Raw genomic sequence first — 15623 nt, 5'->3', positions numbered from 1 at the left:
AAAAAACTAGCCGGGCGAGGTGGCGGCGCCTGTAGTCCCAGCTACTCGGGAGGCTGAGGCAGGAGAATGGCGTGAACCCGGGAGGCGGAGCTTGCAGTGAGCTGAGATCTGGCCACTGCACTCCAGCCTGGGTGACAGAGCGAGACTCCGTCTCAAAAAAAAAAAAAAAAAAAAAAAAAAAAAAAAAAAAAAGAATAGGTAGGAGTTGGAAAGGCAGAGAGAAGGTAGAAGGGCAAACTAGATGATAGGAAAATTATGAGCAAATGCAAGAATTAACAAGGGGAACAAGGGGATAATGAGTAAATGTTTAAGTTGTGCACAGAAATATCTGATATGTAGAAAACATGTTACCACAAGAGTAGCATTTTAGCAAGATTAACCTCAGGGTTATCTGTGGCATGATTTGGAGTTGGGCAAGACTGGAAACAGGAAAATCAATTAAGAGCCTATTTTGTAAGTCCTGACATGAGTTAATGGCCCAGACAAGAGTGGTAGTGAGTATGCAAAGAAAATGGAAAAAGACAATAGGAAATGAATTATATTTTATTATTAATACTTCACAGAGCAAAAGATATATCCAGGTCTTTTGTTTTATAGCAAATGTGTAAACTACAGTGGCATATTCTCTGAAATATTCATTAGTAAGATTAGTAAGGCCTTGTATTATTTCTGTTGAAGGTACTTTTGTTTATGTAAAAGACATATTGAATAATATATAATTATACTGACAGTTGACCTTTTCATTATTAAAAAGACACACTGGCATTTCTATTTAGAGAAAAACTGTGGATTAAAAATCTGAAAAACTCTCCCATTGTAAATAATTTGGAAGGCCCGGAGCAGGGACTCACACCTGTAATCCCAGCACTTTGGGAGGCCGAGGCAGGTGGATCACCTGAGGTCAGGAGTTCGAGACCAGTCTGGCCAACATGACAAAACCTCATCTCTACTAAAAACATAAAAATTAGCTGGGTGTGGTGGCGGGTGTCTGTAGTCCCAACTACTCGGGAGGCTGAGGCAAGAGAATCGCTTGAACCCAGGAGGCGGAGGTGGCAGTGAGCTGAGTTCGCACCACTGCACTCCAGCCTGGGTGATAGAGCAAGACTCTCTCTCAATAACAAAATAAAACGAAAAGCATTAACAAATCATTTAGAAATTCAGGGTAAAATAAAACATATCCATGCACCAAAAATGAAGAAGGAATTGAAAACCAAAGTGGTGCCGGGGAAGATGATGTTATGGGTGCCTGAAGAGTTTGTTGGTCTTGTTAACCTAGAGCCTCGGGTTTACTCTTCTATGTAAGAGCAGGAGAGACCTTGGACCAGTGACAGGTTAAATGCCCATATAATGCTAGACCTCTCAAAAAGTTGTGACCTCAAAAAAAAAGGGCTACCTAACAAAAATATACCTACCAACACAGGAAGGCAAAAGAAAGCTTGATTTTCATGTATGTTCCACATAGACCAAAATAGTATCCCCTTAAAATTTGTAACCATAAGCCCTTATTTGTCATTTGAACTCACACACTTGTAGAACCCAGGAACATTCCCACACTGAGAAATTAACCTAAAAAAGGTAATCAAGGCCAGGCTGGTAAACCTCCAGGGTGCTTGGTGGAGGCAAACGCAGTATCTTTCTGGAGGGTACCTCTTACACCCTAGTTGCACATAAATTCCATACAGCAAGCAGAGCAGATAAAAACTTACCAAAGACAGAAGGAAATAATCTACTATGAGTGAGAGTTAGCAGATACATGAAATAGCATGATCATATTTCAAGAACTTCAATTAATAGAAGTATTGGTTAGTTATTACAAAATCTTTTTTTTTTTTTTTTTTTTTTTTTTGAGATGGAGTCTCACTCTTGTTGCCCAGGCTGGAGTGCAACCTCCACCTCCCAAGTTCAAGTGATTCTCCTGCCTCAGCCTCCCAAGTAGCTGGGATTACAGGTGCCAGCCACCAAGCCCGGCTAATTTTTAGTAGAGAGGAGGTTTCGCCATGTTGGCCAGGCTGGTCTCAAACTCCTGACCTCAGGTGATCCGCCTGCCTCGGCCTCCCAAAGTGCTGGGATTACAGGCATGAGCCACCGCGCCCAGCCGACAAAATCTTTCTATACTTGTAGACTTCAAAAAAGAAATTAAAAACATTAGAAAATAACAAGTCATTAATTTAAAAAAAAAGATATTTTGAGACCTCATTCTGGGCAGGTTATTGGGAAAGGGGAGAGAGTTGGGCACAAAGCAGGGCTAAGACGAATGTCTGGGAATTGTCAACACTTCAAACCTAGTGTCCAAGGGGCTAGTGTGAACTTCCATTCTATTCAATTAATGCTGATATTTAAAACGTCAGCTTTTCTTAGTGAAACCTCATGACATGGATCTTCATTAAGTGGTGATAATTTGAGTAAAATGGTGGAAGAATAGTGGCTGTGAAATTCTGTCCAGTTGAAAGCAAGACTCTAGCCACCAGATAGCAGGGGTGGAGGGGTCAGAGTAGGGGTGGAAGATAGCAGCTGACAAGGACTTGGGTGACTGTCAAGACCCTGGTCAAGAGGGCTTGAATGTAGGGAAGATGTATATACCAGCAGAGAAATGAGTTACAAGATAAATTGGGAAAGAAGTCCTGTAATACAGATGAGGCATGCATGAGGAAGATAGAAAGCAGGAATGACATAGTTCAGGCTTGGAAATAGGAGTACCCTGGATACCAGAATTAGGTTAACATGGCTAGTTCCAGACCCTACATGCTGGTGGGAATGGAGTTTCCAATATGCTGCCAGGCTTTCTTGCTCAGATCTTGAGCAAATTTAGGGCCTAATGCTGGTTGGAGTTTCATGATGCAGGAACTGATACAACCAACTATATTTATATATCCACTTATCTCTAGATTGTGCAATACCCTTAAGACTTAAAAAATGAAGACTCTTGCATTAGTATTGGTTAATAAAACAACTGTCATCCCTTTAACTTTCTTCAAAACATCATGCAAAATACTTCTTTTTGCAGACATGACTTCTATTTGAATGAATGTTGAATCTCAGTGAACACATTTATGATAAGTCCGTCCAATTCTGCTATCTGGCTTCCACTATCACTAAAATTTCTTTTAAGATGTTTATGAAAAAAAGCACTTTTTTTGCTGAGAAAGTGTCTTTACAGGAGTAATTTTTCATTTTAGAAAATTTTACTTTGAACTTTCCAAGATTTCCCCCCCAAGTGTAGAATGTTTTCTGTTTTAGAGATGGAATCCCAGTTGGCCCTCATCTCTCCACCCTAATGGCCTGCTGTATTGCTGTCCAGCTGCAGGCTCAGTCCAGATGAGCTGCTCTTTTCTTTCTGGAAATAGCCTGCAGCTTCCCTACTCCTAGGGTTGAGGGTTTGCTTCTGAGAACCACAAGGTCGTTCTGGCCCTTTTGGGTCAGATCTCTTGGGAACTGATGCTGCCAAATTGCATTTGAGATTCCAAATTCTCCTGGACCCTTGACTGAAATGGCTCCTTGTTCTTCCCCGCTGCCCTCCACAGAGCCCTCATCCTCCTCAGCCCATTCTCTTGCTGTCTCCATCTCAGTCTCCAGCTCACAGCTCCTGCTTTAGAGGAGTTTCAGCGTTCTGTTCAGCTGGGGCTGTGCAAAATGCTAGGGGTACCAGCAATCTTCCAGAGTTAGAAAGTGCTGTTTTCCATAAATAAAAATAGGATTCTGAGCTTCGATGTTTGACTTTGAAGGCAGAGAGAAAGTTAAGGAAGATTAGTTTACAGTGTGCTCTAAAATTTCCAAAGTGTATTCCATGATACATCTCATCTTGAGAAATGCCTAGGAGAAAAACAAGCTAGGTCAAAGTACTTCAGGTGAAATTGGTTAAAGAAATTTATAGAAATCTGCATACTATCCTTGTTCATAGAAATTCACAATCCACAGCAGCATGCTAACAGCCCTGAGAAGAACTATAGTAAGGCAACCTGTTTGACTTTGATTAATACAATGTTTTCCAAACTTTTTGACCTCTGCAACTTTTTTTGGAATAATACATATTATCATCCAGAAGCAGCTAGAATGATGGGGACCACACTTTGGAAAACACTAGAACCACTTGCATCTAACGGCATTGACTCAGGCCTTATTTCCTTTGCAGCTACTGTTGTCTTGCCAGAGAAGCTCATTTTCCCCTTCTGGACCTTTCTTCTTTCTTGGTCTCTGTGATGTTCCTTATTCTAGTGCTCCTCCTACCTCCTCATGGTGTCCTAAACCTGGGTGTTCTCCAAGGACCAGGCCTCAGCTCAGTTTTTTCTTTTCTTCCTTAGGGGTCACATTCTATATATTGTCTTCAATCATCACTCATATTTGGACTTAAAAAAATGAATCCCTACTATCTCTCCAAGCTCTAGTGCTGCGTCTCAAAATGCCCCAGAACGTTTTCACTTGTATATTTTGCTGGCACCTCAAATTCAACAGATTTATATCTCACTTTCCATAAAATGCAGGGTTTTTTTTTTGCCTTCCCCCAAGGACTAGTCACTTTGGCTATGATTTTTGTGGACAATATTTTTTAGAAATATTAAATAAGGACTTCATTTGAATAGAACCCTGTCATTTGGCATTATTTTTTGCTGACATAGACATTGGTGGGGGGAAAAGCTCCTCAAAATCTAGCACTTTCAGCCCTGCATTACGTACTATGGATACTAGATTAAGAGAAACTATGATGGTAAGAAATGATATCACTCTTTTTTTTTTTTTTTTTCAAATGTTTATTTTATGTACAAAGAACTATCATGGTTTTTCACTGAGTAGATGCCTTGGATAATCCTTTGAAGGAAGATCATTTAGTCCAACTTAATGAAACCGATATCCTTCGCGTACTGACGGAAACACTGGCGGCACATATTGAGGCCATATTTCCGGATCAGACCGTGCCGGTTTGAACACACGCGACAAGAGCGAGAACCCTGGCCGAATTTTCGAGGGTGGCTCCAGTACAGCTGCTGGTGACCCATCCTGCTCTCAGAAGTGCAACGAGGTAAAAGGCGAAATGATATCACTCTTAATGTCCTTTTTTAAAATCACAAAGGATAACCTCTATTTAGTCACCAAAGTTAACTATTTAACATTTAAAATACAAGGCAAAATGTCAAAAATGAATAGCCTTCATATACACAACGAATAACCAATTACAGTCCATAAAGTTGCAGAAAAATCCCATTTTAATAGCAATAAGGAAGATGAAAAACTCAGGAATAAACATAATACGAAATATGAAAAACCTAGATGTGAACAATTTAAAACACTCCTGAAAGCCAGAAAAGTAGATGTGTGCAAATGGAAAGACAATCTCTATTCTTGGGTAAGATGAGTCAATATTATAGACATGTCAGTTATCCTTAAATCAATTTACAGATTTAATGCAATCTCAAAAAAATTACCAAGAAGCTTTTTTATTGAGTTATACAAGTTGACACAAAGTTCATGTGGAAAAACAAACATGCAAGAATAGTCAGGATAACACTGAAAAACAAAAACTACAAGAAAAGAAAAACACTGAAGAAGATAAAGTACTTCATGTAAAAAGGGGGTTTTAAGAAAATAAACACTTATCTGCCTGCTTTTGCAAAAGGAATGCAGGAGGGATAAACCAAACACAATGAGATTGGTAACCTACAGGCAGTGGACAAAGATGGGGTGGAAAGAATGTGTAGGAAGAATGAGGGGAGAGTGCCACTTCTCTGTGTAGACCTTTTGTTTTTGCTTTGCTTTGTTTTTGAGATAGGGTCTGGCTCCGTCACCTGGGCTGGATTGCAGTGGTATGATGATGGCTCACTACAGCCTCGAACTCCGAGGCTCAAGCAATCCTCCTACTTCAGCCTTTGGAGTAGCTGGTACTACAGGTACGCACCACCACACCTGGCTAATTTTTTGTTTTTTGAGACAGAGTCTTGCTCTGTTGCCAGGCTGAAGTGCAGTGGTGCAATTGCGGCTCACTGCAACACCCGCCTCCCACGTTCAAGCAATTCTCCTGCCTCAGCCTCCGAGTAGCTAGGACTACAGGTGCGTGCCACCATGCCCAGCTAATTTTTGTATTCTTAGTAGAGATGGCGCTTCACCAAGTTGGCCAGGCTGGGCTCCTGACCTCAGGTGATCCACCTCCCTTGGCCTCCAAAAGTGCTGGGATTACAGGCGTGAGCCACCACGCCCAGCCTGCCTGGCTAATTTTAAAAATGTTTTGTACAGGTGGGGGTGTTACTATGTTGTTCAGGCTGGTCTTGAACTCATGGGCTTAAGTGATCCTTCTGCCCAGGCCTCCTAAAGCCCTGGGATTACAGGCCTGAGCCACCATGCCAGGACTGTACATCTTTCTGTATAGCTCTGACTGTCATAAACATGGTAACAGCCCACATATGCACCTCCCCAAATAAATAATTAAAATCACCCAGGATGTAGGGCAACCCCAAATGGAATATGAAGAGTGGTAGATGAAACTACGTGTATTAAATGAATAACATAATCACACTGAAGTAAGTGGGGAAGGAAAGAACTAACTTGAATATTCTTGGAAAATAGTATTTTGACTATAAACTGTAAGATGAAAGACCAAAAACCTGGATAGAAATATTGTACTCTAATTAGTAAATTTGTTTCTTGGGGAGATTGGTTTGCAATTCTTAAAGTGCTTTCTGTGTACACATTACTATGACTGAACAAATAAAAAAATATATTGTGGATAATGAGAGCCAGGTTTCCCACTGCCAGAGAAAAAAGTTACAAATAAGGAAAGAGGGCAAGGCTAAGAATGAACTTTGTGTTGGATTAAAATGGAAGGTATCAGTATAAACTCATGGTTTTATATACATATACACACACAGATATTTTTAGAAATAAATGCAGACGTGTGAGAGTGTGTTAAAATACACATGTAAAACCTGTCTTTCTGGGCTGAGAAGACCTGAAAGAAATGATGACCCAGGAACACTGGGCATACCTAACAAACTGATATTGGTTTCTTTTCTTTGCCTTTCTTTTCTTTTTTTTATTTTTTTTGTGAGATGCAGTCTCACTCTGTGGCCCAGGCTGGAGTACAGTGACACAATCTTGGCTCACTGCAACCTCTGCATCCCAAGTTCAGGCAAGTCCCTTGCCTCAGCCTCCTGAGTAGCTGGGATTACAGGTGCGCACCACCACACCTGGCTAATTTTTTGTGTGTTTTTAATAAAGATGGGGTTTCGCTATGTTGGCCAGGATGGCCTAGAACTCCTGACTTCATGTGATCTGCCTGCCTTGGCCTCCCGAAGTGCTGGGACTACAGGTGTGAGCCACCACGCCTCTCCCAGATCTTGGTTTCTAAATATAATTCTCCATTAAAAGAAACCAAGGCTCCTTGGAAAATGATTGCTTCTGTGTCTGGGGCAGGGAAAGTAGAAAATTAGTCTAGAATATCTTCTAGCACCAGCAAATAAAGAAATAAAGAATTGCTCAAAAGACAATACAGGCATTTTTGGAAGGACACAGAAATCAACTTGAAAGATAGCTGATTGACCAATCTGGGAAAATTTGAGTAAAAAAAAAAAGTTACTTTTTGATTATAACCAAAAGAATTCCTGAAATAAACACCCATGCATTTATACTGATATAAATAATCAAATAAATAAATAAAGGGGGAGAAGGCACAACTCTTCTTTACAAGTAGAATTTAAATGAATAAATGTGGAAAAAATGTTGAAAATATTACAGAAAGTCACCATTAGGCAAACACCAAAGCAATCATTGTTGCAGGCAAGAACCATCCACCAATACTAAAGTTGCTGGACAAAAGTATGATTACAAACAGGATTTTTCATCGTTTCAATGTAGCTCCCACAATGTGCTTATTAATTACAAAGAAAAGAAAGTTACTTTATAACGGAGAAGCCTGCCAGATACTACCTTAACTAAGTGATCACATTTAACATTATCAGTAATAAAATATATTGACGTGTACCCCGTAACATGATGTACTGGCAAAGGCACAATGTTGTTTCAATGGTATGCTTACCAAAAACATATAACCTCAATTTATCATGAGAAATATCAGGCAAACTCAAATTAAGAGACATTGCACAAAAGAACTGACTAGTATTTATCAAAAGTGTCGATGTCATAGAAGACAAAGATAAAAGAAAAACTGAGGAACTGTCACTGATTGGAAACTAGGGACATGACAACTAAATGCAATGTGAGATCCTGGACCAGAAGAAGGAAGTTAGTGGGAAAATGGAAGAAATTAGAATAAACTTTGTAGATTGGTCAATTGTATTATAATTTCCTGGTTTCAATAATTTTACTATGTTATATTTTATACTTAACAAATACATGTACATTTTACAAATACAAGTACACTACATTTACAAATGCCACTTTGTATTTACATAAAATAAAAAATTCTATTTCTCTATTAGATATTAACATTAGAGAAATCTGAGTGAAGGGCATATGAGAATTATCTGTACAATGTTTGCCACTTTTCTATAAGTCTAAAATTATTCAAAATAAAAGTTAAAGACAATTAGATAAATTAGGACATAATTTTCAGCTATTAGAAGTAAATAATACTCAAGAACTGAAATTAAAAGAAATCTAGTGAAAAGGCAATGATATTTAATTTAATTTTTGACCTGTTACGGTATATTTTAATCCAATTTACATTTTCTTTAAAGTATTTTCTATGTAGCAGAGTAGCACAGTAGAAGCATGCTGGACCCATAAAGTATTTTCTTATGACAACATAATTTGGCAGGGCTGGTAAGCTTAATGTGTTTTCTAGTATGCCCATTTTTTCCTAAAATCCTGCGTCTTGCTGTTAACATATGGTTCAACATGATAATGGGCATTAAGGAAAAGTTGAGAGATATGAGAAAAATATAAAGGTTACTTAAGTGACCTTTAAATTGTTGTTAGAGACCAAAGTAAATTTATTATTATTTTTAAAAAGTAAAGTATTATCTTTGTTTACCCTGACTTCATTTCATTTTAAGACACTAAAATTGTTTTCCATATTTGCATTTTTGTATGTGCACAGCTGTACTCCTAGATATATAAGCTAGTTCTCTTTTCTCAGCTGTGTAGGGATCTAGTTACAAATCCCCTGGAGAAAACTGGATGAGGGAGTTGGGTGGAGAAATTGAATTCTCTGATCCTTTCCTAAGCTAGTGAAAAGCCTTCTTGAGTTTTTAATACTTCAGCCTTAGATTGCAGTGTAGATGCAACTAATGTGCTTGGAGTGCTCCATACAAAGAATATCCTTTTTTTTCCTGAACTGGAGGAGTAGCCTGACAGCACTATCAGCATTTTAAATACAACTTTAAACAAAGCAGAGGCAGATAGGATTTTTAATACTTGGAATTAGGTTCTTTACTTGCAGTAAAATGCAGACAAAACTAAATAGAAGATAAAGTTCATGTGGATTCATGTGAATAACTGGGTTCAACAGGGAAGAGAAGAATATTCAGTCAATTAAAAAAATCCAGAGAAAAAATGGAAACGATTGCTGTGATTGGCAGGAGGAACTACTATCTGATATTAGTCGTTTTTATTCCTTTTGAGTTTCTGTGCTTTATTTCTGGGATACTGTTAAGAAAAAGAAAAAGGAAGTTAGCAAGATACCAAATATTTCATACTAACCAGCAGCTTAAAATGGTTGCTTTCAATAATGTTGAAGAGTTACATGGTGTGATGTTTTCATTTTATGTAGAAAGGAAGAAATTGCTATGAACAAAGCATGTTGTGCCTCTGAGGAACTGTGAGGTTCAAGCATGTGCCAAAACAAGGTTGGTCATTATTCTTGTGAACGCTGAGATATTTAATGAGGTTTCAAATATCTGAAATTACTGAAGGTGCATTTTCTATTAACCCAGTTAGTTATTTTTCAGATATCCAAATTTCGGAAAGTCATTTGGTATCCTGGCAAGGACATATCACTCACCCTGAAGAATGTGGTAGCTGTGCAACATGGCAACATAAAACCTCTCTTAGATAACATTGCCTGTAACTTTGAATGTGTTTGTACACTCTTTCAGTAGCATGTATTACACTGTGTTGAAATAGCCTGTTTACTTGACCATCTTCTCAAATGGATAGCAAATCCCTGGAGAGCAGATGCTGACTTCCATTCACCATGTATCTCTAGACGCTGAGGACCCAACACTCCAAAATGAGATTCAATAATTACCTGAAGAATGAATGAGTGAATGAATCTCATTCTCTACTATAGATTCTGATTTGAACAGAAGGCAAAGGAAAATGGTGATGACCATGCTGTTTTGCATCACCTTCTAGATGTCAGCTTTATGTTAGAGGGACCTATTTCTCCATCATGGCAGCCTCTTCCTCAAAGTAGTTCCAAGTATTCAGGAGTCCTTTCACATTTCTGCTTTCTTAGGGTAAACTCTTTACCAGTTATTTGCCAATGCTCTTGCTTCAGGGTTCCTTAAGCCTCATTGCCATCCTTTCAGCTTTGTTTAGGGGCTATGAGGTAAAATGTAACGACTCAAATACAGTTTAAAACCAATGTCAAATTAACAAAAGGGTCTATAACTGATCTACAAAATTTGCCAATTTTTCCCTGCTTAACACATTATTTAGTATTCAACAATAGAAATCACATATCCAGATGTGTCTTGCCCATTTGTATACAGTCTTTTTTTTTTTTTTTTTTTTTGAGATAGAGTCTCCTTCTTTTGCCCAGGCTGGAGTGCAGTGGCTCGATCTCTGCTCACCAAAAACTCTGCCTTACGGGTTCACGCCATCCTCCTGCCTCAGCCTCCTGAGTAGCTGGGACTACAGGTGCCCACCACCACGCCTGGCTAATTTTTTGTATTTTTAGTAGAGACGGGGTTTCATCGTGTTAGCCAGGATGGTCTTGATCTCCTGACCTCGTGATCGGCCTGCCTTGGCCTCCCAAAGTGCGGGGATTACAGGTGTGAGCCACAGCACCCGGCCAGTATAGAGTCTCAAATAAGAATAATCAAACAATAATGTATTTGGTGGTTGTTCTGTCTGCACATGTTCTCTCATTATTACCATAAGAGTGAATCTCTGCCATGGAACATCAAACATGGAGCTGGTTAGAAATAGCCTGTCAGCGGTATAATTAATAGGCTGTCTATTATGCAAGACCTAGATGCAGACAGGTTAGAGCACTTGCTATATTAGTCACTTTTAAAGAAGTTCTACCCAGTGTGACAAAATGCCTTTTTTCCCCAAATGGTAAAAGTGGCATAAAAATATTCCAGGAAGTTTAGAAGGCAGCAAAAATAAAAATAAAAATCCCATATTGCCTTGATACAACCGTGTTACCACATTTCAGAAATCCCATCCAGTTTTTTTATATACATGCTTTTTGCATACTTGTATTCACAAGAAAATACATTTTGCATTCTGCTGTTTTTCCTTAACATTGCATCATTTACATTTTTCATGCTATTACATGAATTTCATACATATTAATTTATAGCTTCAGAAAGAAAGTATACCCTTGTTAGCCAGCTCTGGAAGCACAATATACACCAAAGGATGAGGCAATTGTATGTGCGCTTTTTGCTTTATCTTAAAAATGTTAAATTTATTGCTATGGTGATTTGGTGTTGACTATTTTTGTTAGCGTTGTTTAGGGTTAATTATATTTATGAAAGAAGGTAGTTATTTTCACATGTATATAATACTTCTATTGAAGGCATCTTCAGTTCTGTTCCTCTTGATTAACCCAATTATCTGAATTCCCCCTCCTGCCCACCCCAGGGGTTGTAATTAATGCATCATTAGATTTTACTACTTCTTTCATAGAAATGAAAAATATTAAAAGGCTTAGATGACTTGTCCAAGTTTTAAAACAAGAGTATCCATAGTAGAACACTATAATTCTTGTATACATACATCTATATGTATATATACATACACATATCTATACACACATACATATATATACGTGTGTGTGTGTATACATATATATTTTTTGAGACAGGGTCTCACTCTGTCATCCTGGCTGGAATGCAGTGGTGCAATCACAGCTCACTGCAGCCTCAAGCAGATCCTCCCATCAGGTGCATACCACCACGCTGGGCTAATTTTGGTATTTTTTGTAAAGATGGGGTTTTAGTATGTTGCCCAGGCTGGTCTGGAACCTGCCTCAACCTCCCAAAGTGCAGGGATTACAGGTGTGAGCCACCTCACCCGACCTCAAGCATATTTTCTCCCATTTTCCTTCTTGTCACAGGTCGCATTTCCCCCTGGCCTGGTAAATCATTCAGCCCGTTCACTTGGACAAAGTAATTAATCCAGAGTGAGACCATGCAAGCAAGGACAATTAAAATTCTTCCCTGAAATGAATACAGCATAAGGAAGTTGGAAGAGAGTAACTCTCTTTACTCTTGGGTTGCCAAGCCTGGAAGATGTCAAGTTGGTGCTGCTGGCTGCTATTTTTTCTGCCATCTGAGAGAAGGCGTGTCTTCAGTTAAAAATAATAAAGCTGAACAGAGATGAGAGACAGACAGCTGGAGGACTAAGCTATTGGTTCCTAGAACCCTCCATTCTGTTCTGTGAATTATTTCTGTATCATTTCTTCCACTATGAGGCAATAAAATTAAACTTTCTTAAGCTGAGTTTAATTGTGTGTGTATTTTTTTTATAACTTACAACCAGAAAAGTCCTAACTAATACAGTTTCTGTAACTGTAGATAAGACATTACCATCACCAGCAAAGAGCAGCCAATAGAGTAAAAAGATTCAGCTCCCTATAATATGGTAAAGCTATGAAAATGAGGCAACATATAGGCTGAAGGTGGAAGAATATTTTGGAAATCTAGCATCTGAATGTATTTTGAAAAGCAGTTAATATTTGAAGAATCTAGGTCCACTACAATCAATATTGTAGATATTTCCCAAAGCATGGTCAAATATGCCATAGTTTATGTGAGAGTGTGCTAGCCTAAAACAGGGGGTAAGAACAGAAAGCGATAAAAAGGTAATAATGTAACAGTCCTGAGTTGGTTATAATTTCTTAGGAATTATAAATGGAGAAAAGGACTTGAGGGATATAAGGATGAATGACTGTCACATTTATCTACCCTTTAAAAAATATCTTTGTAAACCTTATATATTAGATTGCTTATAGTTGTCTACAGCTTGTTTCTAAAGCAGTAAAGAGTATTAACAGAGGAACTTAAGGCACTGAAGCATAACATTGTTACTGATATGGTTTGGATTTGTATCCCTGCTCAAATCTCATGTACAATTGGAGGAGAGGCCTGGTGGGAGGTGATTGGATCATGGGGGCAGATTTCCCCCTTGCTATTTTTGTGATAGTAAGTGAGTTTTCATGATATCTGATCCTTTGAAGGTGTGGGGCACTTCTCCCTTCTCTCTCTCTTCCTCCTGCTCCACCATGGTAAGACATGCTTGCTTCCCCTTTGCCTTCCACCATGATTGTTAAGTTTCCTGAGGCCTCCCAGTCATGCTTCCTGTTCAGACTGCAGACTGTGAATCAATTAAACCTCTTTTCTCTATAAATTACCCAGTCTCACGTAGTTCTTTATAGCAGTGTGAGAATGAATTAATACAGTTACTTCAGTGTTTTTAACTGTATTAACACTCGATTTGGGTTGATTGATTTAACCATAGTTAATTCTGTTGATGGGGTATGAGGGAGTAATTTGATAAAAAGGTCTGAATTTATATATTGTTCTCAAGTAAATAGTAATTTTAAAGGAATCATAGACAAAAATGTTACCTTGCTGACATCTTTTTAAAAATAAAATATTTACCTTAAAAAATATATATATATTTTTTGAGACGGAGTCTCGCTGTGTTGCCCAGGCTGGAGTGCAGTGGCCGGATCTCAGCTCACTGCAAGCTCCGCCTCCCGGGTTTATGCCATTCTCCTGCCTCAGCCTCCCGAGTAGCTGGGACTACAGGTGCCCACCACCTCGCCCGGCTAGTTTTTTGTATTTTTTAGTAGAGACGGGGTTTCACCATGTTAGCCAGGATGGTCTCGATCTCCTGACCTCGTGATCTGCCCGTCTCGGCCTCCCAAAGTGCTGGGATTAAAGGCTTGAGCCACCGTGCCTGGCCTACCTTAAAATATTAACGTTCTGTCAGAGAAAATTAAAATGTAGATAAAATATCTTAGTATTTTAATCTTAATAAAGTGTATATTCATCATAATATTTTCTTATATTTAATTATTTTCTTATATTTAATACAGCAACATAAAAGTCTAGATTAGGGACATGAAAATATTCTATAATAGTTTTGCAAGAAAGTGATTTTATTAGGGCAAGCAACAAGACTATTAATGTCATGCATGGATATTTTATTTTAAAAATTGTGTAATTATTTTTTTAGTAACATATGGATTCCCCGGCACTTTTGTTTTATAACCTCATTCTTAAAAATTCTGGTGGCTTGTTTTCTTTTATTTCCCTCAATTGTGGTGATCTTAAACAGATCTTGAGTTTTAGATCTGCCATTCATTCTAATACAGATGCGTAAATATATTTTCTCCAGTTGCCTATTTATTACAAAGACAGTTTATTTGTGGGCACCATACAGACATCTGCATTTTATTGGACTTAATTTTTGGTAATAAAGACCTCCCACGTTACAGATTCTTTCCAGCCTAAATGTGCCTGTGTGGGAAGCAAAAGAACCGTCAGTCAGGGGAAAAAGAGAATCCATATGGTGCTCATGATTCTACTTCCCTGGCTTAAATGAAGAAAGAGTTGAGTATAGACAATGCCCCCAGCACATCTCTGTTTTTTTCTTCTGAAAAGCATGCTGCTATGGTTTGAATGTTTGTGTCCCTCAACAACTCATATGTTGAAACTTAATTGCCAATGTGATAGTATTAAGAAGAGATGGGGAATTTAGGAGGTAATTAGGTCAAGAGGGCTCTGCCCTTGTGTATGGGATTAGTGTCATCATAAAAGAGGCCCAAGGGAGTTTATTTGCCCCTTTTGCCTTCTGCCATGTGAGGACATGTCCAAGGTGCTATCTATGAGAACCTGGGACCCCCAAGAAACTCGATCTACTGGTGCCTTGATCATGGACTTTCCAGCCTCCGAAAGTGAGGGCAGTACATTTCTGTTTATAAATTATCCAGACCAAGATATTTTGTTAGAGCAGCCCTAATGGACTAAGGCACTTGCCATAATAAAGAAGATTGGTGTCAGTTCCAAACCAGTACCTTTGAGTCAGCTCAGTTCATGCATGTACCATGCATCAAGCCATGGCTACTTAACTTAAATTTTAAGGGCACATTTTATTTTGCCTCTAATCTTGCTCTGTTTCTCTTGCATCTGTGTCTAGTCTCTGGCTCTTTCCAGTCTCTTCCACTTTGGGGCTCACTTCTACCCTTTGGATATGTTTGATTTTGGTTTCCCCAGTTGAATCTTCATTACTCTCCAGGGACTTTGGTTTAAGTTCCCACACAGGCCCTATGATATGGAGAAATCTTAAACTTCAAATCTGTCAAAAAGTAGTCAAAATATTGTGTCTTCAGCTTTATAAAAATGACAAACCAAAATTGATAATATAACTTAAAGTGATGATATGTCTTCTTCGTTATTACAGTTATACATAATTCTCCACTGTGAGGAGAACGGACA

At 38.5% G+C, this 15623-nt stretch overlaps 1 protein-coding gene across 1 annotated transcript; it reads right to left on the bottom strand.

The window, feature by feature from the left end:
* Window positions 1–4721: 4721 nt before the first annotated feature.
* On the bottom strand, window positions 4722–5017 carry LOC115893252 (40S ribosomal protein S29). Its single transcript, XM_030916765.1, has one exon. It carries the CDS (start codon window positions 4989–4991, stop codon window positions 4821–4823), a length of 171 nt encoding a protein of 56 aa, XP_030772625.1. The 5' UTR covers window positions 4992–5017; the 3' UTR covers window positions 4722–4820.
* Window positions 5018–15623: the final 10606 nt, after the last annotated feature.

Source organism: Rhinopithecus roxellana, chromosome 14 (assembly GCF_007565055.1).
Source record: "Rhinopithecus roxellana isolate Shanxi Qingling chromosome 14, ASM756505v1, whole genome shotgun sequence".
NCBI classification, from domain to species: Eukaryota; Metazoa; Chordata; class Mammalia; order Primates; family Cercopithecidae; genus Rhinopithecus; species Rhinopithecus roxellana.
The sequence above is the reverse complement of the archived record's forward strand: the minus strand, read 5'-3'. Positions and strand labels throughout refer to the sequence as shown.